The sequence below is a fragment of the Oculina patagonica genome, chromosome 6, assembly GCF_052425735.1.
Source record: "Oculina patagonica isolate OP01 chromosome 6, crgOcupat, whole genome shotgun sequence".
Classification (NCBI taxonomy): Eukaryota; Metazoa; Cnidaria; class Anthozoa; order Scleractinia; family Oculinidae; genus Oculina; species Oculina patagonica.
Window position 1 is genome coordinate 17919993 of NC_135763.1, and position 26842 is coordinate 17946834.

A 26842-nucleotide genomic window follows, 5' to 3' on the forward strand; every position below is an offset into this window, starting at 1 on the left:
CACCCACCAAAGTACCCACCCCGGGTCACCACGAGGAACCGAAATTCATTTCATTTTACGCGCAAATTATGTTGAAACAGGCAAAACGATGACATTTTTGGTGCTAAAATTTTTGGCTACAGTTCAACGTTGTGTTTATATTTCAGAGTAAAAAAAAATCAGCCTTAAAAAGAAACAAAAAACTTTCAACTAGCAAGCCCGGCCCAACTTCCAGACTTAGCCTCGACTTGAGTTCAATTCTCGCGAGAGCCTGAGAATGAGTGGTTTTAATAAGCGCCAGTCTTCCTCGACATAATCACAAAATGGCGGAAATTTGTTGTCAGTCCAAGATGTGACAATAACTTCTATCTAAGAGATCCCACACGATGATTTTTCGCGAATAACAACTACCAACAAGCGCCTACAAATGTTTTCCCGTGCAGGCCAGCCAGAACTTGTTCGATCGAACCAAAAGGATGTGTACTATCTTGGTTTCCTGAGGGAGGGAGTTGGGCAAATTTACAGGAATTTCCGAGGTTTGTGCGATCAATTTCTTAAACTAAGTACTGTAAGCAAGCTTATGCTCTTGAAAATGCCCTTGGTTCATTGAAAGTTGTAATAAGATTGCTTAGGAACACTTTGCGTTCGTTAGTACTTCACTTTTTGCGCTTTTCAACAGTTATCTGGTAAGAAATGTTGAGTTGTATGCGGAGGGATTTTGGGATCACTTCTTGGGGAGGCTGATTTGGTAGCGAGCCTCCCCACAATGTAACCTGTACAGACAACAGCGATCACAGAAATCCCCTGAAACCTGAGAGAAGATGTGGAAAGTAGCGAAATGGCAGACGAAAATCGAACCGAACAATCGCATGCTGACACAACACCCCACGACACAAAGAAGAGAAATCCCCACCCACAGATGACGAACTGTGGGCCCGGGGAGAGCCCAGGAAGGACAGTGGGGGATGGGGGACCGGGGGGAGGGGGAGAAGATGAAGCGACGCGAAGACGCGAACAGAATGGGAGAAGAGAACATCCGTGGAGGCTGAATGCCACTGGGCGAGCAGTGGAGAAAGCGAAGGACGAGGGAAGACAAAAGGAACGCGACACACTCTGAACCAGAAGAGGGAAAGAAAGACAGGAGGAGAGGCGGCACAAATAAGCCGGTTCCAAGCTCCCAAGAAAGTGATCCCAAAAAAATTTTTGCTTGCGGAGGAGAGGGGAATGGGATATAGTGTACATGTATTTAGATTTTTGATAGTGGATCCATCAAATATCTTTGATCTTTCCAATATTTCTGAAGGGGTTAGGGAAAAAGTTGGCTTTTTTCTAATGGGTTAAGAAAACTCAGGTTATTTCTGAGAGGGCATATGTTGCACTTTGATTTTTTTCCTTACTAGATGGAAATTTTGACTTACCTTGCCAGCGGGGTGGGGCGGGGAGGGGGGGATATAAAATAGAAATGGCCCTAAATCAATATACTGGTATTATAATTTTTAAGAAGGGAAATTGAATGCATGTGTTTTCATAGTTGAACTGCATCCAAGTGGCCGCAAACTTGGCACAAGGCTTTCTACTCGGGTCTGAAGGCAGCTGAACCATGTTCATACATCCTGCAATTTTTTGCCTCCATTTTGGTGGCTGTTTTAAACTGATGCCATTCTTTGGTTTCGAGTATCACTGGATAAATGTTTTGACATTTTGACAGACACTGAATGCGTTGGGTCATTCAGATTGGGTTCACTTACATGCACTCCTCGATTCTTTGCAGGATTGCAAGTTCTCAACACTTTACTCCACTTTTCAAGTGTATGCACTTAGAGTGAACAAATATACGGCCTTGTAAAGTGTAAAGAATCTGATCATAGAGAAAGGAGTTCTTCATTAAAAAACTTAGATTCACTACAACCTCAAACAAGTTGCCTGTCTTCATGTTTTTAAAATGCTTAGCGTAAAATAATTAATGTTTTGATCTGTCACTGCAAAACCTTGCTGAAGTTAATTTGCATAAATTATTTCTGGTAATCCTCAATAACAGCCAATCAGAGTTAACTCTTATAATGTTATCTGTCAAGCAACCAATTAGTCGAGTGCAATTCCCCAGCAGGATACTTGAGCATGATTAGAAACAGCATTAAGCAGACATGATTTTTCTGTGTGAGGTAAAAGGGAATAGCTGCACGTGGCGGGCTATGATAAAAAAGTTTCAACTTGGATTTTACAGATTGAGTTAAGTATATATTGAGATTGGATTCCCATACTACATAGTTACATATTTTTCTAATCTGTGCTTACACTTTTGACAGCCAAAACTATGTTATATTCTTTTTTACAGAAAAAGAAAAAAAAACTAGTCTATTCCTTCTAATTTTAAATAATTTATATAGTAAAATTAAATTTTATTATTTTTTATAATTTGTACATCGTAAGTTTTAATTCATTGTAATATATACGAGTGTCTATAATTAGCTGTAATAAACAAAATACCTCCCCTGACACTTTAATAAAGACGTTAGTTATCATTATAATCGTATCTATAACTAAATTCTCGATTTTGATTGGTTCTGCACGCGCCTATTTGTCGCGTAATCAGCACGCGATCACGTGGGTGTCCAATTACAGGTATCCAATTTGAGCAACTTCAAATTGGATACCTGTAATTGGACACCTACGCCATTTGCGGGTCAATCATGCACATGTAAATGGGTTCTTTCTTGCTGTTTTCCTGCTTTTCGCACAACCAATTGAGTTTATCTTTGACTTTTTCACACAAAAAAAGGTTCTCCAAGACATCCTAACCTCGAATTTTGTTATTGATACGATTAATTAGTAATTGGACCTCGTGTCGTACAATCCAGAGAGTAATCGTGATCGTAATTTTAAATCGGCCTCGCGCTGCGCGCTCTGCTGATTTTGAAATTACTCGCCCGATTACTCCCTGAATTGTACTCCACTAAGTCCAATTACCATTACTTATCATCATAATCATCATCATCATTACATAAAAATAATTTGCTGACGGAAGTTTAAATCTTTAGGTCCTTTCTCTTGGATCAAATGGAAGGCTGAGCTGGAGCTACTGGCTGACATCTGTTATTTTGGTCTCACTACAATAAGTGGTAAGTTTGTAGAATGGCTCTCATCACTGATCAGTGCTGAATTTGCATAATTAGCCTTAACAGAGGATATTAAAATGGTGGTGAGAAGATATGAATTTTATGTTTGGGTGGCAAAACAATTTCCCACGGGTAAGCGCAGCGAGTGAGTGAGATATTGTTTTTGCCATAAGAACATAAAACTCATATCTTTAAGCCAATGTGTAATGTTCTTTTTATTATGTAGACAAAAATTATAGAAGTGTTGAAAGCACAAACCTTTAATGCATAAACTCTTGCACTTTGGTGACTGAAATTTCTAAAAAATCTCTCCTTTGGTCTAGTCTGCAAGAAACTCCTTGAATTGTTTTGAGGCATGTGAAGTTCCCTTCTTTATGTTTGTATTTTCCTGCTCCTTAGTGAATGACTTTAAGTCCCTCCAGGGAACTAAACTTCTCTATCTACTACTTCTCTATTCTCTATCACTCGCGGTATCTTTCCACCGGCGTTGGCAAAGTTTGGCAGCCATGCAATGTTACGAAATTATGGCATCTTGTATGAGTTTTATCAGTAATGTTGTCTATTTTCCAGTAAAACACTTGTCTATATAATTTAAATAGTGGATAATACATGGTGGGGCGGAGATACGAAATTTATTTTTGAGTGTGAAAATCAATATTTCTTGAGTGAGCGCACCGAACGAGTGATATACCGACCATTTTCCAAAGATTTCCAAGGTTTTCAAAATGTTGTCCAAAGGTCGTATGAATGTTTCCGACCATTTTCCAAACTTTCCCGAAAATTTCGGAAGAATTTCAAAGTTTACCAAAGATTCCCGAAAAAGATCTGAAGATGTTTCTTAATATGTGCGTAGAGTTGATTGGTCAAAAATGATATCACACGTGTGGATATCATTTTTATCCACACATGTGTGATACCATTTTTATCGCTTTCCTTCCACTCGCTATACCACTGCAGTTCATATAATAAATAAATATGGTATATCATGGATCATCACTGCCGGCATTTATGGTTCTGTAGAACAAAGCTCTTAGGAACATTGTATTGAAAGCAGCCATGGAAGGGATGATTATTTTTGTATGGAAAAATTTACTGGAGAGCAAGAACTTCTCTCAGCAAATGTCACAACAGTCAAATCCACAAAATTCAGACGCACCACCAAAATATATGCGAGGGGCCAAACGATGTGGCCAACAAAATGAAGAGGGGAGAAAGAGCCACGGACTATTGGCTAATTCGAACATTATCGAAACAGCTCCAAATTGCGCATGCAGGTTTGTTTACATGTACGTGTGCTTAACACTGCCCTCTGTTTCATTTGGCTGGTCTTTCGGTCGTTTTTGAAAAATTACACATGCAAAAAAAGGCATTTTGCAAGCTTACATTCTCCCAGTCAGCTAGCAGTCTGAGTTTTCCAACGCATCGTGTGTACATCTTTCCCTGCAGGGTTTTCTAAGCGTCTACGGAAGGCGTGAAACCATTTTACAAGCATGTGCTCGACTCGCTGCCGCCATGTTTCTTGTTGATTTGAGTAGATAATATAATAATAATAATAATAATAATAATAATAATAATAATAATTTCTATAGCGCTATTTAGCTAGTCTTTCATAGCGCTTTACAATCACTATGCTAAAATATAAAAATAAAATATAAAAATACCTAACTAAATTAATCTGGACCTAAAGAAAGACAAAACCACACCACCACACAAGGACACAACACGCCTGAGTCGAGGAATGACTGCGACGCACACGCACAGAGGGGAGGGAAGAAGCGAGCACGACGAAGACACGAAGACCAAGGAGACGAGGAGGAAAGGAGAACAGAAGGAAAGGAGAAGGAGAAGAGAAGGGAAACCAGAAGGGCCCAGGGAGAAGGGGGACGAACACGAGAGAGCGACAGGCCGGAAGGAAGGGGAGAAGAGGAGCGCGCAGGGGGACCGAGGGAGGCCCAGACGCCCAAAGATGACGACCGACAACAAAATGAAAAGGAGCCCCGGAAGCAAATAGGGCAAATGTAAATTAATCTATTGAGCTAAAATAGTAGAGTAGGACTGGGTACTGCATTGTGACGTAAGGTCACATGTTAGAGGCGGAAGGGATTGAATTGAGCGAAATGGCGCATTTGAAAGTAAAATGAAGAAGTTTATAGTTTTAGCTCAAGTGCGGCTGCCAGGTGGTTGAAGGACATCATTAAGTCTGAATACCGCATCGCTCGAAGAACTGAGTGATGTTTCTGCCTTTGTTTTGTACAACAGCGCTGTTTAGCGCTTCGGAAAAAACGTTGCACAAACCAAAGTAGTTTTGAGCCCTGCCGCATAAAAAGCCTAAAACAAGAGGTTTCTTGCTGGGAACTTCGTCAACGCGAGTTTTGCAGGATCCGCTTGGGTGCTGCCGCGACAAAGTTGCCGAGAAGTGACCTGGTTTTAGACTTTAAAAAATTCTTTATAGGTTTGGCAGGGGACCTTCCCTCGCAAAATTTTTTTCTGTGCCTCATTAAATACTCATCAATCAATAAATCAATCAGTCGATTCGTGCCTTAGTTTATCTTGTTTTCGCGGGATTTTGTAGATGTGTGACGATGTAAGGAGTGGAGATAGAAGTGAGAGCAAGCCGGCGGCACTTAACTGAAAGCAAAACTAGTATAATGTAACAACACGAGCAAACGTATTCAATCAACAATCAGTCTTTATTTCACTTTCACCTCAAAATTACAGCTAAGGATAACAGATTACAATAGTCTTGCCCGAAACAACAAAAAGCAGCTAACCGCAAGCAGACTGCAGTGAAAGCTAGCCGCTTGAAACACTAATGCTAACCCAAACCCTTAAACTCGGGTTTAGCTTTTTAATCCTAAAATTAATTTGAAATGAAACCCTAGCGTCAGACCCTAACCCTAACCCTTGGGGTTTAGGGTTAAGCTTTTTCGCTAGGGTTAAGCTTAGGGGTTAGGGCTAGGCCTGTAATCCCAAAACTTTAGCTGGTTTCATTGTTTTGCGGAACAAAAGGTTTCCTTTGTTTATCGTTTGTAAAAGAAAAGTCAAAAAGACGCCGCGCCTGCAAAAACCTTGTCTTTTTGCATGTGTAATTTTTCAAAAACGAGCGAAAGACCAGCCAAATGAAACAAAGAGCATTGTTAAGCACACGTAAACAAACCTGCATGCGCAATTTGGAGCTGTTTCGATAATGTTCGAATTAGCCAAAAAGCCCAGTGGCCGTTCTTTCTCCCACATCTTCATTTTTTATGCACATTGAACTCCATGATCTCCTTCTCCTAATGATGATAGTTCATGTGTACTGATGCAATTACATGTAAATGTTTAAAACAAAATAATGTACATGTGCAGCACTGTTTCATCAAATTTAAAATCATGGTGGGAAGCCAAGTGATTTAAGACCATGAGGTCCAGGGAAACATTGATCAACACATTAAAATATTATTTTTTATAGGTTTTCAAACTCTTGGTGAAGAGTACTGCAATATTGTGCAAGTTGACAGAAGTAAAACAAGGGTTCCTTCAAAGCTGGTATGTTAATGATATTAATAATGGAGGATTTTATTAATTAACGAATACCGTATTTACTCGAATAAGTGCCGCGGTGCTTATTAAATTTCTCGCGCTTTAACTGTGGCTAGTGCGGCGCTTAATTAAAATTTGGCCGCCCAATAGAATCTCATATTTTACAGTAATTGAAAATAGCATCTTTTGGTTGTCAGTATTCGTCTCTTGTTTGCTTGCTGAAGAGAGAAGTGGTGCTAAGTGTCCTGGCAAAGTTTGCGGCCTTCACAGCATTTACGGAACTACGTATTGTAAGAATGTTGGAAAGAAAAACTAATGGGTTGAGTGGTAAAACAATCACTTTGAACTGCAAAAAACCGCTTTTGCTGGAAAGACATGTCAAAGTATATTTTAGAGTTGCTTTGTAGGACTTTTAAGGTAAACGGAATTTATCAAATAAGCACTGCATCGGGACTGTGCGCAGCGCTTATTTAGGGGCGGCGCTTATTAACTTTTTTGGCCCAAATGTGGCGCTTACTGTATTCGAGGTTGGCGCTTATTTGGGGGCGGCACTTATTTGAATAAATACGGTACATATTTATAAATCTTATTAACAGACATTTTATTGTGTAAGTATTGCTTTATTTTTTTTTTTACAAGTCTTGCAGTATTTTGACAAGCTCAAAGGGCAAGTCAAAATAAAAACGATAAGTCAAATTGTACAGTGATACTACACACTAAAATGTCTAATAAGAGATCAATTGTCAAGTGTTTTCTTTTCTTAAAATTGCTGATTTTCTAGCTTTTGAATTTTTCATTTAGTCAGAAGGAATAAGAGGACTACAGTACCGCTCAGAAATAAGCGTCCATCGTATACGCACCTTATACGCACATACGCACATACGCAGACGCATATGTTGGTGATCTGAATACGAGCCGACAGAATAATGTGGAGGAGGGAAAAAAATAGTGGACCCACGCACGGGAGTGGAAAGGGGAGAAGAGGGGGAGAAGGGGAGAAAGAAAAATGATAGAGGGGAGGGGGAAAGAGGAAGAGGGGAGGAGAAGGATGGGGGGGGGGGAAGAACAAGGGAGGGGAGCACCAAAAAACAGAAAAAAAAAAACAGAGAAAAAAACAACAGAAAAAAAAAAAAGAGATCAAAAATTAACTGCAACACATATACGCACATACGCAGACGCGCGTATGCAATGAAGCGTAAGCACATACGCAGTTCTTTGTTATTCATTGCTCTTGGTTCTCATTGTGTTGTATTGTTAGAGAAAACAAATGAAATATCTTTGCGAGAAAATTATAAAACAGCGTTGGTCGATCGAGTAATGCGAAAGTTATCGTATTTCAAATCTAACTTCCATTGGCGATTTCTATACTTTGAGAAGCAACTAAAACGTTCAAACTATCGACTGTCTTACTAAACTTGAACGTTTGATCAAAACATTCACCTTGTGAACTCATTCTAAAGGATGAAAATCTTTGCCAAGTAAGCTTAAAAACAGAACCTGTTAAACCAGTCTTGTGTAGTACAAATATCATAAAAGATATTTGTACTTGTTTTACCTGTTATTTGTACTCCATGAAGCAGAGTTGAAAAATAAAATACCAGTTCTCCAAACCTACATACATGTACATGTACACGTTTACATAAAATATTCTGACTTACATGTATACTCTTAATATTAATACTAATAAGATTGATAAGGATTCTGATAATTTGGTGGCAATAAACAGTCACGGCAAAGTATACTCTTTATATTAATTACTAATAAGATTGATATATAAGGATTCTGATAATTTGGTGCAATAAACAGTCACGGCAAAGTCTGAACAAGATTACCACATTGTATTGATTGCTACTGACAATGGTTTTCACACCTTATTATGGCTTGTCATCCCTTATTTCAATGGATTATTTTCAAACATATGCCAAATCTTTAAACACAAAAAGCCTTGAAAAAGATTTTACTAAGCAAAATTGGAATAATTACATAGATTTGCTGGATAGAGAGCAAATCACATGTTCTGTTTTGTTTAACTGTAAATTAATCCCTAAATTGAAACGGGTGTCGCTCATGGAATGATTATTTTTGACAGCGAAGAGGGAGTCTGGTTTTACTTTATGCAGTTGGTCCTTATGTGATTGACAAAGCTTTGGCAAAGCTTGAACTTTGGCTACAAACTCAAGAAAATTGGCCTAATGGTGAGAATGAACATTCTATAAGTTCTTTAATTTAGTTAGTCAGTATTGAACTTATAGTCACTATCATGTTACCTTATTGCCACGTAATAGTTAGTGCACTGGACTTCAGGTCAAGCAGATTTGAGCACTGACCTCGGCTATAGTCTGCTTTGTACCCAAGCCTAAAGCGCCATTTTTTCTTTCAATGGAACCTCAACTCTTATGTCAAGTTGTTGAATTGTTTGAAATAATGCATAAATTCCAAATTTACAGGACAAGGGAGAAACAACATTTAAACACTATATTAAATTGAAAAGATTATGGCTTTTAAATTTCCCGCACCCTGCCATTTTGGACTTTATGACACGTAATGTTTGCCCAATTGTTTCACACAAAAGATCCTCTGCTGGGCAACCATTATACGCCATAAATCCAAAATGGCAGCTCAAAAAAGCAGTGCTTATTACCATGTAAACAACCAGGTCTTTGGGCGATCCTTTGTTCCGCACTTTTTGGCAAATCATAATTCTTTGGAACGTTTTGGCATTTTGTGCTCATTTTTATTCATGATGTCCTAAAAATTTTCAGGCAGATCTAGAGGCAGGCCTAATTTAATTATCTCTAGTGAAACCTTTCTCAATTAAAGTTTATGTATTTGTTTTAAACTGAAACAAGTCATAAAGTTTTAACTTGACTAGGTGCTGAAAACAGTTTATACCTTAAGTCTGGATTCCAGAACTTTGAGAATGATTTTAGTAGCTGGTTTAATACAACAATTACTAATAATTATATAATTTATTTTAATTTATCGCAGGACTTAATACAAGAATAAGAGAACTGCTGTTCACTTTCATTCCCCTCCTTAGAACCGTGGTTCTATGTAAGTATCTAGTGTCAGTTTTTGTGTTGCCACTCAACAGCAAAAAAGTGAGAAAAAACTGGTGTGGTCAGTGAATACCTTGCTTAAAATATAAATAACCACCTGAAAAAAATAGCAACAACAATGACGACAGTGAAACTCATCGATAAAACCAGTGTAAATATTTCCACCTAATTATTTTTAAATACACGGCTTAAAATACTGCCTTAGGGTGGGGTGGGTGGGTGAGCGAGGGGAGCAGGGGGGTGGGGTTCTATTGTTAATAGCCAGCTCCAGGCATTCGGTGTGTTATAACTGGCTTACACTAACATAGAAATCAACAGAATCCAAGTCGAAGCCAGAGTCGGAATAGGATGGTAGTCATGATCTAGTAAAAATCTACACACAACGTAAGCTGTGGCGGAAGCGAAAGCCTCGCTTTCATTAACTTAAAAACTTGGTAAAGGAGTGTTATTGTGTTTTTTGATTAACTAATACCGTTCACCTTGTGAAGAACGGCGAGTGAAAAAAATGAAGGTTTCAAACGCCTAGAAAAAGCTAAAATGAAATAGGCGATTTGTAATTACACTGTACTAAGACATTTACATCTAGGCAACCTATGACTTCACAAAATGAAAGTGGCAAGACCCCTTTATTAACGATGTACTTTTATTTTTCAGATGTCCACAGAGCACACCTTGCACTGTTTTATTTGACTGGCATTTTCTATCACATCGCGAAAAGGCTTACTGGAGTCCAATATGTAAGTAATGATGCACAATGCTCTGTCTGGGAAGAAAAGTACCGATTGAGGGCGAAATATGTACCCTTGCTAAGAAACTGACTTTATAACCCATGGGAGGTGCTTTGGCCTAATGGTTTGTGCTTTGGACTTAAGTAGTTCGAACGGTCCAGGTTTTAGCCCTGGCTGGGTTCAATGCTTCAAGTTCTTAGACAGGACACTTTTACTGTCACAGTGTCTTTCTCTGCCCAGTAGTAAAAAAGGTGCCGGCATATTGTTGGGGCTCAACCTGACACAAAGTGGTCACCTGAGATTGATTAGCATCTCATTCAGGGAGTAAAATATACACACTATGACTGTGCGCAACAGCGCACCGGCATGAGCAAACACACATGGCGCGCGCCCAAGAGCGAACCACCGCACAGACGCAGGCGAAGACCCACCAGAACGAACCGCCCGGAAAGCCGCCCGCCCGGTGGGAGCCCCCAGAGGAAAATGCGAACGAACAAAATGGGCGCGCGCGCCGGCGAGAAGAGAGGACAGAGGGCAAGAGAGACACCGCGGCCCCCAGCGACAGACCGGAGCGCCCGAACACGCGCACCAGCAGACCCAGAGGGAACCCCACCACGCGAGACCAAGCCACAGGTGGACCCGCCACTGCCCCAGGAACCAGCACACGAGGAGAGGGAGGACGGGACAAGCAGAGACGCCCGACCCGAGAGAACAGAGACCCCCCCCCCCGAAAGAATAATTGTAGTTGCATAATGCTACTTTTAAATCATTCTCTCCCCGGCCACTCCCGCCAGCAGAGTCTGGCGAGAAAAAGTGGCGAGAAAAGGAAGCGAAAGGAACAGAAAAATGAACACCGCCGAGAGAAACGGAGAGACAGACCCAGATGAGAAACAAGCCCCCGACGCCCGCGAGGGAGCGGCGGGGAGAGAAAGGAAAGGAAGACAGACCCTGACTGGGGAACAGAACTGAACTGAAGCACAGGACCCGCGCAAAAGGAGGAAAAGGCCAGGGAAGGTTTTAATGTAGTCTTGTTTTTCTAGGATTCTTTAGAATCTTCGCTTTGGGGAAGAAAAGGCCTTTGATTAGTCAAGTAACTTGTAAGCACCAACGCGTGAAATTTTCCTGGCCGCGTCATAAGTCAGGAACACTTTCAAAAACACGTTACGCAGCAAAGTGATTTGATCGACTCCCTGGAAGCCATATTATGTACGAGCGCAGCTTTATCATTACCCTTGGTTACCAGAGGTTTGACTTTCCGAGTTTCCGGCCTCCGAAGTCAGCTCTATTTGTGACCCGTAGGGTCTTGCCCCTACGACCAGACAAAGCTCGGCCTCAGGGCGTTTCCTGAAGTATTCCGTCGCGCGTGAGAATATAGCGACCTTCAGATCGGGGTACGAGTACGAGATTGAGTATGAGTACGACTTTTCAAACCTAGTGCTTATGCTTTCGATTATCACAATCTTTACACTAATCCTGTACCTTTAGCCTCCTATTCAAGTGGTCGGTAAGTGCCGGTCAGCAACAGGGAGGAGTAAGGGCTCTGGGAACGCAACTGGATTGAAATTTAAAAGTTGTACCCGTATTAGATCTTGCACTCGTATTCGGATCTCTGTTGCCAAGGGTACCACATCAACTGATCTTCTAATTAGGTGTATGATTGTACTCATTACATTGGCTTGTTCTTGATTGGTTTACAGCTCTTGGTTAGAAACAGTCTCAAAAATGACGGTTCCAGACCTACTTACCGCCTGCTTGGTTATCTGTCCATTATTCAACTGGGTATCACTCTGGTACTTGCTGTGTATCAGGTGAGCTACACCTCAGCTCAGTTGTAAATGCAACTGACTCTTATCACGCTTTGCCAATGTCAATGTTTGTGGTGGCGCTGCGCGATAAGATACATCCGGGTGGGGGGGGGGTACTCCCTATAATGGCCTACATGGGGGGGCTCCGCCCGAAAGGGGTACCTTTTTCAGCCTTGAGGTATATAAAAGGGTAGAGATTTCACAAGTTTAGGTATATGAAAGGGCAGGGAAATCTGTCATTAAGATATTAAAAAAGGGTCTTTAAATGAAATATTTCGAACAGACGCAACTTATGGCTGTATCGTCTTAATTTATTAAGCGCTACATAAAAATGACAAGAAAACTTCCTGTTTTAAGTATATGTCATGTCCTGTAGGTATTTGAAAGGGGTACCTTTTTTCCAATAAAAGGTATACGAATGGGGTACCTTTTCTGTCAAAATGGTATATAAAAGGGTAAGGGGCGCGGGCAGCCTCGTGTTCGAGAATAGTTTTGATTAACGGCGAAAGGACTGCATTATTCGTTTCAAACTTTACAATTAAATTTGAATATTGTAACATCAACAGCATTTGAAATCTGGCAAGTCACTAGAACGCCTTGTCGCGCCAGACAAGCAAACACCAACAAGTACTGCATCTACACCTGGTTTAAAGTGTGCACTTTGCTTGGAAAGACTCCGGGACAAGACTGCGACTCCTTGTGGCCATTTGTTCTGTTGGAGTTGTATCACTGAGTGGTGTAGCAGTAAGGTGGGTCAGCGGCTTTAGCGTGTTCATAGAGGCATTTTATTAATTTTCTATCAACTCTATTCGACTTTTGTCGTAGTTTGATTAGGCCCTTAGCTGGGGGTGCTTTAAAATGAGCGTTAAGCTAACAATTTTATCACATTGAATTAATTACAGCAGCGTTTAATTACTTAAAGCGTGTGCTAATCAGAGCCTGTTACAACTACTTGTGCCCAGGATTGTCATTGATGCAAGTTTTGTTCAATAAGTACTTCATATTTGAGAGAATTATTTTCGCCTCAAGTGCTTATAACCCAAAATCGAGTCCGGTGTCCCCCATTTTTATTAGTGAAAAATGATGAACTAGAAAGTGCTGGAAACTTTTGTAAGTATTCAAAGTCCTGACAAACAAAGTGACGCAAACAAACTAACATAAAATGAAAACTCGCGTCTACATGTAGCTCCACTTGGCCTGGTCTTTGCTTTTTAAACAATTGTCATTCGCCTGACTTCTTGTCATGTTCTAATTGAAGTTTGTTTTTCATGTTTATTTCAGCCTGAATGCCCACTCTGTCGTGAACCTGTTCAGCTCTCCAGACTAGTGTATCTGCATCACTACGAACCCACCTAAACTGTGACTTATATTTCAGAGATTATAGTGTTAAACGGATTTTATAGGACAAAAACATCAACAGCAATACAGTGAAAGGATAAAAAACGTGCACACGAAAGGCCTTTTGGTATAAAGAAGTTTAATTAGAAGATTGTAAACAAAAAAGAACAACTACGTTCGATCAAAAGGTATTTTTTTTTTGTTCATCTAAAAAAACATATCCTTGTGTCTTTCGTTTGCCTTCAGAAGAGATGTTATATGTCTGGTCTGCATATGATCGCCGGAGTAACTGAGTAATATTTCGCTGGCGAACATTTATCAAATGAATACTGTGAATTACAAGTTATCTGAAGACCACTTATTCATTCTGACAGCGCAAGCGTGCCAAAACGGTTCAAAGTCGGGATTTAGAAAGAGAAAAACGTTGCATAATAAATATCTTATGAGACATGTGTCTAGCTAGTATTATTGTTTATACCCTATGAGACAGGGATACCCTTCTTTCCCAAAGAACCCGCCATTTCAGTTGAACCGCTAAATTTGCCAGTCGGTACGCCTGCACGGAACTGGTCCAAAAGATGCAAAACGGTAAATGGAATTCCGAACGGAATTTCCATTCGAAACGTCCCAACCGGAAAAACGGGACTATGTTTTCAGAGGCTTCGTCAATGAACTAAAAAGCCGTGTTCATTTATATCCCAATCAAAGTTTCTAGGAATTTTTTTAATGATAAACGACCACATTAACACTTCATTTGCATTTGATTTTTTCCTACGGCCGCGCCTTCACAAAAATCAACACTTCTAAATTCCAATTCGATCAGGAATCCGAGGGCCACAGGTTTGTCAGTCGCAAGACTGTTACGTGCTACCCTCGTAAAATAAGTACGATTTATTTTTATTTATTTTTATATATGCATACAGCAGTACTAATACGATATGTATATTTTGACGAGTTGTGCTTTATTTGAATATTCCTTGTGCAAGCCCATTCGTAAATATTTTGCCCATGATTAATTTTAGGCCTCGTAATAAACGGTTTTCCTCAACTACATGTAGTGTTCTAATAGAACCTTGAACTGATATTTGTCTCAGTCTTGTGAACAAACAATGTTGCCTTTGAGGTCATCAAAGTTGATGTGGCCCCACCCACCAGAGCTGTCATCAACGAGCCTGACACAAGCGTGTTGACCAATGTATTCTTGGACGTCCCAGCTCTTACGATACATCGTCTCCCAGCAGTTACCAGTCTCATTTCTGACAACCTTAAAGCAAACAGATAAATTCTGTCAAGGGATAAGAGGAAGTAGTCTTAAAACTTGGGAGCGCCTCCTATTCTTATAAAGGGGTAGGTGCCGTGGCCTAATTGCTAGTGCGCTAGACTTTTGATCGAGCAGTATGGGTTTGAGCCCTGGCCGGGCACTGCGTTGTGTTCTTGGGAAAGACGCTTTACTCCCATAATGCCCTCTCCACTTAGGTGCATAAATGGGTACCGGCGAAATTACTGCTGGGGGTGACCCTGCGATGGACTAGCATGCTATCCTGGGTTAGTAGTAATACTCCTTGCCGCTTAATGCTAGGGAAACCGGGATAAGCTCCGGCCTGATGGGCCACTAGGCTCGAACGTCCACTTTACCTTTTTTTGTTGTTATAAAGGCCCCATATACCAATGAGTGCTCGGATTACGTAAGGGCCCTTATTCTGATAACCGCTTAAGAGCGTTTTCACTCACGTGATCAGCAACCGTGTTGGCTTATAGAGCGGTTTTCACTTGAGTGTCGAAAGTAAATTGCGTTTGCTTTGGTTTTGCATTACTACGCTTAGTGATTGGCTTAAAAATCTCGCGCCACTTTCTCAGCCAATCAGAACTAAAACCAAAACCAATCGTGATTCGCTCGCGCACGTTTTCCCGTGCTTCGTGCCAGCAACATGTACTTGCTTCGAGTTTTGATTGGTTCACTGGATTGTCTGTGTTCTTTGTGATTGGCCAGAGTAATTACTTTGGTTTTGGTTTTACGACACTCAATTGAAAACTGCTCTACTGAAACAAAAGACGATGTTTGCAAAAAAAATAGAGTTCAATTCCTAGAGGATTTATTTGGTACACCAATGTGGTAGCCGATTCTTTGTTTTGGAACACAAATATGGCTGCCGTAACGTCATATGAGAAAGCTCTATTCTGTTTAAGACGGATTCCGCTAAAAGTTCGAGCAATGAGAACAAAAATTAAGTACCAAAAATCTTTTCATAGCAAGGCAACATTTTATATACTATTTAGAACATCTTATTGAAATTCATTTGCCTTGGTGACCCCGTCAAACCCCGTAAAAATGCTTAAAACGCGCGCCATTTTTTTGGAACTGGCGCAAAACGTCCATTTTAACTGAAATATAGATAATTTCAAATCCATTTTTCTCTCGCGGGGACAGCTTGAGTGCTAAAGTTTGGCAGGTTTTTGTTAGCTGTACTTATTTTAAATATGTTACCATGCTATGAGGTCTCTGGTAACTTTATTTTTGCCTGTATTGCTCGAATGTTGGGCAGAAACTATCTTAAATTACATCTCATCAGAGTACATAATGATGAAAACCCGATAATCGTTAGTGTATTTTTTATGTAATATACCAAACACAAGAGACTGTCTTTCATCGGGATATCCAAACACCAAGAAGAGGGTTGAAAATTCGACGCGCAGCGGAGTATTTTTGAGATTGGAGGTGTTTGGATAGCCGATGAAACACTGTCTCTAGTGTTAAATATATCTTCTCAATCAAAACAAAAACTAAGGAGTAAACGGAGAAGTAAAATCGTAAATATCTATATGCTCATTAAGACCGGGTATCCAAACCTTCACGGTTTGGTTATGATTTTCTTTGTTCCTCATAAACGCTCTTGTTTCTTGGCCATTTCAATTTCACCAGAAATAAAATACAAACAGCGGCAACAAACATAACACATGGACTACACATGATCTGAAAAAAGAATCTAAAATTTACTCACCCTCAATGACAACATTGGCAGTGAAAAGCTGTGGCTTTATTTATTGGCTCTCACCTATTTTTATCACTGTTGTTAATTATTGTTTAGCTCGTTACCAGTACCTCGCTTTGTATTTTTAAGTTTTAAAATCTTTCGCTTTTTGTAACCGTCACTTCTGAAGATGTGTGCTGTAGCATGCGAAACGTCAAGTAAACTTTCGATTCTTTTTTCAAGCCATGCGTAGTCCATGTATTATGTTTGTTGTCGCTGTTTGTATTTTATTTCTTTGTTCCTGCTTTATAAATTATTAATGAGTTTGAGAAGTACAAAATAACATTTCAATCGGCGGAAGCCTAATCTCTTTTGCCAGACCTTGTTTGGTCGAGAAGGAGTTCCCCTTCCAAACTGCACGAAAATTTGGGTTGACTACCTTTGATTCACATCAAAGTGGAGAAAAAATCTACACCACTAACTTTGACGCACGACAGGTATGGAGCATCCGTGGCCTTTGACAAACACTTGACGCGCGGTAAAGTGACTACAACTTTGACATGAATTGAAGGTAGCTTTGAAATTGTTCAGTCACACTGATTTTGTAGCAACCTTTCACTAACCTTTGATAAACGTCAAAGGCGTGTTTGACCAAAATCAAAGACGGCTCTATTACCTTTAACACACAGTCAGGAGCACAGTAAAATGTATGGCAAAGACGGCCTTTGGCGAGCTAAGCTACACTCTTTTTATTTTATAGGAATCTAGTTTATAAGAATATCGAGGCTGAAATTTGCGAATTTTTAAGAATATTTTAAGAATAAACCCGAGGCTGAGATTTTGAAAAGAATATAGTTTTGAGTTGAAAATTTGTAAATACAATACAATTAAATATGTTTTTAGTTGAAACAAAATCAGGTATTTTCATTTCCGTCACTGTATCTCTGTGAGGAATGCTTTGTTTAAAGCCAAACCGGCCAAGTGTCGTCTGTCGCGACATCTTGATCTTGCTGGCGGCAACGAAAAGCAATGGTACATGTGTACAATGTAACACGATATAGATCTGGACACCAAACACCCAATACATGAAGGCTAAAACAGAAATGTCAAGCAGTATTATCTAAGAATCTTCATAAGAATATTTCCAGCCTAAAATCGGAAGAAAAATAAGAATATTCAGCCTGGGTCGGAAAAACAATATTCTTATAAAAAAAGAGTGTAAAGTGATTGTCATAGACAATGCTTGGTTAACTCAAAGAGAGAAACTGGCAAAAATAATCTGCACCTGGTTATTCACGATAAGCTCTGCCCGAACCACGTTCACATCGCAGCCTCCACCAATAAGAAACGAGATGTTGTTGCCAAAGATACGAAAGCATGGAGAAGTGAGTGTTCCTTGGGGACCGTCTCCTTGACCGTTTCCAGCCTCTGCTTCTTCGGATGGTCGGTTTTCGGCTCCTCCTATCCACCAGTCCCCCTGTTGATTGGCGGGCTTTCGGTTGCGTGCTGTAGGATTGTCACCAAACGTCGGCTGGTTATTAAATGCTGTACCAGTCTTTTGCCAGCCGCCGATCCCTTTTTCGAAATCGAAACTGCAGGCTGCATGAAATCAAAGAAAGAAATGTGTTAATACCTGATTCCTCTCCATTTTATCGACACTTGATCTGCAACTTAATGATTTCACATTTACCTTGACCGCAGTGGGGTCCAGTCAATCCTGGGGCACATTTACAACGAAATCCTTTAGCAGTGTATCCTACTTGACAAATGCCATTGTTTATACATGGGCTGCTGCTGCAAGGATTCTATTTAAAGAGAGAATCGAATAGTAATAAAAGAGACATACAGATGTGAACACGAGAAGAGGAGGAGGAGGAGGAGGAGGAGGAGGAGGAGGAGGAGGAGATGGTGGTGGTCATGGTGGTGGTAATGATGCTAGCCGAAGTGGTGGTAGAGAAGAAGGATGTAGCGGGAAAGGAGTTTGTACAAGAGACATCTCTGCACCTCAGGAAGGGGAAGGAAGGGTGCAAACTGTTGCAACTTTAAACGTACAAAACAAACTTTTACAATAGGAGGGGCTTATTAGTGAACAGAATTGTTTAAAAATTCCTGCAACTACCATTTATGTCTTTGTACTTGGTGGGTAACGGACGGGACAGGATGGAAGGATTTTGTGCGGAAGAATTTTATTTCCGAGTCCCTCTACAATCAAACACTTTACCTCAATACCGAGGTAGGTGTAATCCTTTCTGGTCTGTAGGATAGAGGAAGCTTGGTTTTTAGCCGTAGCGTTATTCAATTCACATTTGTGACTTCCTTCCTGTAAAGGTCCGACATTTATGGACACACAGTTGGGCTCACTATAACACTTTACTTGACAGCTCCCCCGATCGGGTGACAATACAGTCCTGATCAGGTGCCCCATAATTGCTTTGTCTGGTAATACTTCATTGAACCAGATTTTGCGGCATTTATCTGCCACTGTGAAAAGACATAACGGCATTTTACAACGTTAGTTGAAATTATACAGGACCGACCCTTGTGGTATTATTGTTGCAAGACTTTTCAAGTAACGTGCGTTCTATATTGAATAAAAGTTAGTCTCGTTTAAAATTCATTAAAGTTGCTACTTAAATTTCTAGCGACAACGCCACTAAGGGAATATATGCTTACTTACACCGGATCTTAATTTTAAAATCGCATAGAAGTTTTGGTTGAGAACAAAAAAATCTTTACAATTCTAAGACATCATAAAGCTAAATAATTTTCTTGCTCAATCTAGGGAAAATTATAAAATCGCCTTTAAATTTAGTTTGAATTTAGTGTGAGTAAATTAATTTTTGTGGGTATTTAGGAGAATTAAAAAAACTCTACTATCAGTTCAATTTAACAGCCAGAACAAAAGATGGGGGACACGGAAAACAACTGTAGCCAATTATAACTTGTGAAAACAATGTTTCAACACATTCAGTCTGACTTGTAAATAAATTTTGTTCAACTTCCATTGTGCTTTATACCCTTGCATAACAGGCCCAAATTTCCCTCTTTGTCCCTTTCGTAATCAATCCTTGAAAAATGTTTAATTTCAAAAAGGTTCACGCTTTCTTTCTGCACTGTAATGAAACTTTTGGAGACATTAGCAGTTTGTGAAAAGGCAACCTGGGAGAGACAATATGAAGCAGTTTGTGAAAAGGTAACCTGGGAGAGACAATATGAAAATTTTAAACGAGTGATTCGAACGGCTTGCATGCAAAAAAGTGGTTAAATGAGTTAAAACTTCAAACTAAGATAAAGAATCAGATAGTAAAATGGTGCAAAATCATTCTTACCACAGCAACTGGCCCGACAAAATGGAAACATGATTCCAAATGACATACTGGCGATGGTGATAACGACTAAAAATGGGCGCTTGAAATCTGAAAAACAAGCCATTTCTCTGGATAGCGCTGTTTTACCAAGTATACATTATCAATTATATTTTTCATGCGGCATGATAAACACGTAAAGGGAGTCTTGCATAAGGTCGATACCTCGTTTTAATTATCAATAATTAAGGAGTGAATATTATGTTTTCTTTCTCAATGCACCGTTATGAGCTATGAGTAGCTATGAGTAAACGATAAATAATAGATGAATGTCTGAGTAGCATTTATAAACAAGAAAAAATGCGCTAAAATTAACCAAGATTTTGTGAACATATTTGTCCCCAGTAATGTTAGATCTTTGTGTGTGTGATTTATTTTGTTGAGAGATAATTTAAGAAGCAAAACCGCGTTCATTAAGGAATACCGTAAAATTCCGGTTATAAGCCCCCCCAGTTATAGGCCCATCAACCTGGAAACAAAAATATACATCCGGTTATAAGCCCCCTCGGATATAAGCCCCCTCTACCGGATGACAGTACTGAACAGGGCTAAATGTTGCTTTTTTGTGCGTTTTTAACTTAACTAACGTATTTCGATCAACACTCCCGATGCTCGTTTCGAAATGTTTTTTTCCTTCCGCTTATAAGCCCTCCCGAATATAAGCCCCTCCGCTTATAAGCCCACCCGAAAACCCTTACGAAGTCGTATAAGCCAAGGGCTTATAACCGGAATTCTACGGTAGGTTGTTTATCATTTACCAAAGTCTAGAAATCTCGGTTGGAGAGCAAACGGATCAAGCTATGCCAGTAAATAATTAACTAACGAGTATTTGTGTTTTTCTTTCCCAATGCACCGTAATGAACTATGACACCAAGGAGTAATCGATAAATAATACATGAATATCTAAGCAGTATACGTTTTGAATAAAAACTTCCACAATTTATGGACAAAAAAATTCGCTTAAACCCACCAAGATTTTGTGATAATATTTGTCTCCAGTAATGTTGGCTCTTTGTGTCATCATTTATCGAAAGATAATTTAAAAAGACGTTCATTCAGGAATAAGTTGTTTACCATTTACCAATAATCTAGAAATCTCGGTTGGAGAGTAAACAGAACATGCTGTATCAGTACTTCTAAATGGAAAATTTCCGATATGAGTTTAACTTAATTAATTCTGTAAAAGATCGTCCCGTTTCCCTGGTTGGGATGTTTTAAATAGATGTGTCTCATCCATCACACCCAGTTTCATCTGACTTGCAATCTGAAAACTGGTATGTCATCGTACAAATGTGGAGCGCTTTATTCCCGAAAGTTCTCAAGTTGTTTTGTAAACGGTACACGGGAAAATCCATTATTTGTTAACCTCCAGGAGGGCTGTGTCTATTATATTGTTTTTCACCTGGTTAATTGTCTCATGCAGTATTTGTCTCGAAGTATCGAAGAGTCATGCCTGGGGGGAGGGCTGGGGTCAGATAAGACGAACGTCATATACAAACTGCCAAGAATGTTCAGGAGGAAACCAGTTTTTGTTCGGTTTTATGTTTTGTTCCTAATAGTAAAAATTTGATAAGAGAGAAGTAGACTAAGGAAACGACAACGATACCAAAAATGGAACCACACCACACAACGCGGACTCACGTCATTTCACTTGCTAACAAGCGTCGAGAAGAATTGAAAAACACAAAAGGTTGACAAAATTTACAAAATAATAATTACACTCAGTGTGGGACAGGGATTTAAAAAAGAGACAAAAAAGACAAACTGAGGGATTTAAAAGAAACAGACAACATGTATCATAAAGACCCTTGGTTTCAGGTCAACGTAACTTGATTAAAAATTTGAAACAAACAGCGGTAATAAACATTATAAAAAATCGCATTTTACTAGCGTTTCGTTTGCTAAGATACAAACTTTTTCATTTTCTTTCCAATTGTACCAAGGTGGCGGTCATCCTCGGAGACCCAGGGGCAGTTAGTGGGGCAAGGGAAACGCGAAAAAGCAGGTAAAAAATAGTGCGAAACTGGACCGAAGTCAAGCTGGTCGTCGATTGGGCAGAATAATACAAAGGGAAAACAATAGATTTTTCTGCCCAATCACGAGGCAGTATTCAAAGAGCTTTTTGAACTGGCCTGGTAAGACTCTTTCCCCAGGGGCACTTTCAGTCAATAGAACTTTTTTATGCTGATTTATGTAACTGGTAGTTTCACGCTATTTTTACCCGCTTTTTCGCGTTTCTCTGGCCCCCATAACTGCCCCTGGGTCTCCGAGGATGGGTGGCGGTATAAATTTGCTTTTACGTTGCACGTTTCCTGTTAATAATCTATTTACATTGTCAAACAGAACTATCCTACAGTTGATTTCAAAGCTAATATACAACAAGCACAAGAGTTTAACGAATCAACTAGTTTTCCATTAATCTTTCACAGCACAACAGAACGTTTTTCTTAATCATCTTCACAGCTTATATCGCCTCTAAGGTCATCAAAGTTTATGTGGCCCCACTCGGCAGAGCTTTCATCAACAAGTCTGACGCGAGCGTGTTGACCAATCAAGTTTTGTACGTCCCAGCTCTTACGATCCATCGTCTCGGTGCAGTCACCAGTCTCCTTTCTGACAACCTAAAATACAAGCGGACAGAAATCCCACAGTTAACTACGAAAGAAACAAAGCAATGTCACCACCTCACGCGTAAAGTCAGTCAAGTCAGGTCAAATTTATTTAGGGTGGTCCAATCAGCATTTGCGGCTGGTATCGACAAGGGTCCTTCTTAAATCTCTCTGAAATCCGATTCAGATCAGAACCAGTTAAAATGAGTAAAGCTTGAATATACTCTACTCTTCCCAGCAACTTGGAAGTTGCCTTGTGATAAATATTAACAAGAGAGCGGGAGCTTGGTCGTTATTTTGATGACAATTAACAACTCTAGATCTTCTGGACCGTTCTTTACATGCATTGTTACTCTACCGTAACAAATTAAACCAATTTCCTTTCCAGAATTCTTCGTTTTCTCTCGGAAGAGATCAAAAGGTTCTCTTGACGTTTTTAAGGCTTTTGATAGTTACTCGAAATGATCAATTCGCTCTTCACCTGATCATTGACAATTAGCTCAGCGCGAACCTCATTCACACTGCAGCCTCCTCCAATGAGAAACGTGATCTTTTTGCCAACAATACGAAAGCGTGGGGAGGTGAGAGTCCCTTGGGGACTGTCTCCTTGAACATCCCCTGCCTTTGCCTCTTCGGATGGTCGGTCCTCATATCCTCCTATCCACCAGTCCCCCTGTTGATTGGCAGGCTGCCCCCTATTGCGTGCTGTAGGATTGTCGCCAAAGGTCGGCTGGTTGTTAAACACCGTACCAGTCTTCTCCCAATCATCTATCCCGTTCTCGAAGTCAAAGATACAAGCTGTTTGCAAATAAATATCAAATAAAAGCAAACGTCGTCGTAGCACCACCGTGCGGCGTTTCAACTGAATGCCGCAGAAGTAGAGGAGCTAAGGGGATTGGTTTTGTTGGGTGAACGTGACACCCCTGTGAACAAACTTCTACTCCGGGTCCCCCATTTTAAGTATCCCTGTATACATCCAAGAAGTTCCACTTACAAAAGTTGCAAACTTTTTAATTGTTGTGTTAACGCTTTCAAGGTAACCCTTCCTTGAGGTGTTTGTTACACAAATTTTTCGGTAATGGTAATTTGTATGACCAGTGGAATCAATGAAAGGGTGATGTCATTGACAAATCATAAAATCCAAGATGGCGGATTTTTTTTGGACGTCTTACGTCATTGTTGCACCATTTGATACTAAGAAAAGCACAAATCGTGCCTTCCAGAGAAAAAAAAATTCATGGGATGTGAAAATTTCCACATGAGAGTGTGGCCGTGTAGAACTGAAATGTTTGCTTTTAATTAGCTGAAAAGTAGCTAAATTACCTTTGCTTTTGTTCACTTTAAATTTTACCTGCACAGTGTTCCCCAGCGAATGGTGGACGACATTTACAACGAAATCCTTTAGCAGTGTATCCTACTTGACAAACGCCATTGTTCATACACGGGCTGCTGCTGCAGGGATTCTATAAAGAGAGAATAGAAAAGAAATTGCATCATCATAGTTCAGTAGTCGTTTCCATGACAATAAGTTAACATTGTAGAGTACTGTGAATTTTATCAGCGTAAAATAGATTTACATCAAAGGTTTAGGGGAGAACTAATTACACTGTAATGAGCGGGAGTATGGTAATTGTTCAGAGCCGGGAATTGAGTTTGGAATCTGTTTCTGCCTTTGACATTGAACTGACTTAACTAAGTCACTAACGTGGTGGATTCTCTCAAACAAGGAATTTTTGTTGGCAAATTTAATTTCTTTTTAAAAAAAATTACTGAAATATGCCCTATTCCAGACTAAACAGGCATAATCCAGAATGCATTTACCCACACTGCATACGTAATTGATATATAGCAAAAATTTGTAGACTATGCATTTTACCTCAATGCCAAGAAAGATGAAATTCCTCTTTGTATGCAGCACATTTTCAACTTGGTTTTCTTCCGTAGCATTATTTAACTCGCATTTGTATTTTCCTCCCTGAATAGGTCCAACATTAATGGACACGCAGTTGGGTTCCATAAAACACAACACTCTGCAACTCCCCTGATTTGGCACCTCTTCCTTTCTGATCACGTGACCCCTCATTTCTTTGTCTGGTATGGGTTCTTTAAATATGATCATGCGGCATTCATCATCTGTAAGGGACGAAGACGAAGCTAAATACTCTGAGACATCACAATTATCAAACTCATTTGCATGCATAGTGGGCCTGTTTTGACTCGCCTTTCACTAAACAAATAAATTATGATCATTCAGTATTAGAATGTTGGGAGTAAACATTTACATAGTTTTGTGTACACAGAACTGCTAATAACCACTTTTGACAAAAATAGAAACAGCGGAGAGAAAAAGGCAGATAAGAGGTGTGACAAAATGGAACAGGGCGAGAAAGGACATTCATGTATTTTTACGACTTATCGGGCAGCGTCATGCACGTCTGTACGGAGTAAATTTGTCTCCCAGTGAGCGCAGTGGTCCGGGGATCTTAACTGTTTCATCATCTGAGCCAATGCCAAGAATTGATGATAGCTTTTTCCCAACTCGGCTGAGCCAAAATAATTTACAAATGTATAGGTGGCTATGTTTTGCTGGCATCCATTACCATAAAGCAGGTGGCCGTTATAATTACCAGCAATTATGAATCGTAATTCAACTGAAGTAGAGTGCTCAGAAGCAGTGTGGATATATCTCAAAATTAACTAACAGAAATTTCCTATTTCGCCGAGAAATGCAATAGAAATTGATTATCTGCCGAAAAATGCGAACTACTTGAATACTTTTAATGGTGTAGTTGGAGTATTTCTTTTGTGTATTGGAGAAATTTGCAGTGTTAGGGTTGGCCCACTTTGCTTCTAAGCTCTTGTTTTCCGCGATGGTTTTAGAATTGTGGCCAGTTGGGAAAGTCGCTCATGATCAATGTATAGCATAGGTATGGATGATAAAGAAAATTGATTGACACGCACAACTGCATATATACAAACCGACTTGAAGCAAAAACCAAACACTGTCAAACGTGCTAGAATCCTCAAACGATCGTTCACCTCTTTGTTTCAAATAATAAACAGTCTTTTTCTAATTAATTAACAAAGCAGCCTGAAATAAGCAATGTAAAAGTTTTAAATAGGCAAGAGTGGTTTTAAATTGCTAAGAGGCAAAAATAAGTTAATAGAGCTATGAAGGGATTTTTTTTTAAACTGGGAAGAAGGTAGAAAAGAGAGAGAAAACGAGACAATAAAAGAAAATTAAGTAAAACGAAACTATTCTTACCGGAGCATCCATAACATAATGGAAAGAAGATTCCAAAACAAAGAACATACGAAATGGTTGCAATTTTTCGTGCAAAATACTCCGCACAAGCCATTTATACTTTCATCGGATAACAGCTATCCAGACATTCGATATCGCATGATAAACTTTCGAGAGATTATTCAAAGTTTTCGAAAACACTCATGGAATATTCGTGGCCATACGGGTACAGCCATGCAAAATTTAGGATCCATTGCATAGATAACTGGTGCTTAATTTTATATTTATTATTATTATATTTTTTTGTAATCGTGCCAAGTGGGACAGCGAATTACCAATATAACGTACTGACAAGGCTTTTTGGCAGCTAGACCATAAAGCAGGTAACCGTCACGATTGGCGCAATTAGGGCAAGCGTGTTTCTACTATCTACAATGTTTAAGGGTTCTGCTAAATGTAGTCGGCAATTCTATTCCTGTTTATTGAACAAAATGGAAACTTGAACAAATTCAGTTATGTAGGAAATTTACAAAAATTAGCGTCCAGAGCCTAGCCTTTTCATTTTCCCATCTAATATTGTACACAAATTGTTGCTAATTTCTGTACTGGACACGTTTAAATCGATCAAAGGTATCTTAAGCGCTTGGCAGGAAACTCGCCCAGCACATAGAAAATAGAGACGTGCGCATACGCTTGGACGATAAAAGCAACTAACTGAATACCAACCAATGCCTGAGGCTAAAACCACACACCCATTACATGGCTCACGGAGATATATACTTGGAGGAAGAATGGGGAATGAAGACAACTGAAAGCAGATGTTGATAGGGCCAGAAGACGGCTTGAAATATGGGATGCATGCAACAGCATGGAATGGGGTGGGGGCTATGTCGAAGAGACAGGAGGACCTATATCAACCAGGTAGCCACAGATGCTGAAGAAGCTGCAAGTAATGGGCATCTCAACAAGCTGTATCGAACAACAAGAATTCGTAATAGAAGAAGAACTTACCAACGTATGCCGATCCGCAGCAAGGAAGGTGACATCCTTGCTAAAGCTATGAACAACCCGCACGCTGAAAGGAATACTTTGGAGAGGTGCTTCGACC

At 39.8% G+C, this 26842-nt stretch overlaps 3 protein-coding genes across 3 annotated transcripts; 1 reads left to right on the forward strand and 2 right to left on the reverse strand.

Moving 5' to 3' along the window:
• Positions 1-270: 270 nt before the first annotated feature.
• LOC144657513 (peroxisome biogenesis factor 10-like) lies at positions 271-13999 on the forward strand. The gene is made up of 9 exons (XM_078517876.1): positions 271-515; positions 3018-3098; positions 6547-6623; positions 8707-8812; positions 9606-9671; positions 10331-10413; positions 12102-12212; positions 12776-12958; positions 13491-13999. The coding sequence occupies exons 1-9, from the start codon at positions 407-409 to the stop codon at positions 13563-13565; spliced, it is 891 nt and encodes a 296-aa protein (XP_078374002.1). The 5' UTR covers positions 271-406; the 3' UTR covers positions 13566-13999.
• Positions 14000-14130: 131 nt separating this feature from the next.
• On the reverse strand, positions 14131-21586 carry LOC144657509 (uncharacterized). Its single transcript, XM_078517870.1, has 5 exons — positions 19846-21586; positions 18738-18997; positions 18207-18321; positions 17802-18115; positions 14131-14811 (listed from the first exon to the last, which is right to left on the reverse strand). The coding sequence occupies exons 1-5, from the start codon at positions 19946-19948 to the stop codon at positions 14638-14640; spliced, it is 966 nt and encodes a 321-aa protein (XP_078373996.1). The 5' UTR covers positions 19949-21586; the 3' UTR covers positions 14131-14637.
• A 59-nt stretch (positions 21587-21645) lies between these two features.
• Positions 21646-25936, reverse strand: LOC144657510 (uncharacterized). Its single transcript, XM_078517871.1, has 5 exons — positions 25756-25936; positions 24367-24623; positions 23842-23953; positions 22972-23288; positions 21646-22502 (listed from the first exon to the last, which is right to left on the reverse strand). Exons 1-5 carry the CDS (start codon positions 25847-25849, stop codon positions 22329-22331), a joined length of 954 nt encoding a protein of 317 aa, XP_078373997.1. The 5' UTR covers positions 25850-25936; the 3' UTR covers positions 21646-22328.
• Between the last annotated feature and the right edge of the window lie 906 nt (positions 25937-26842).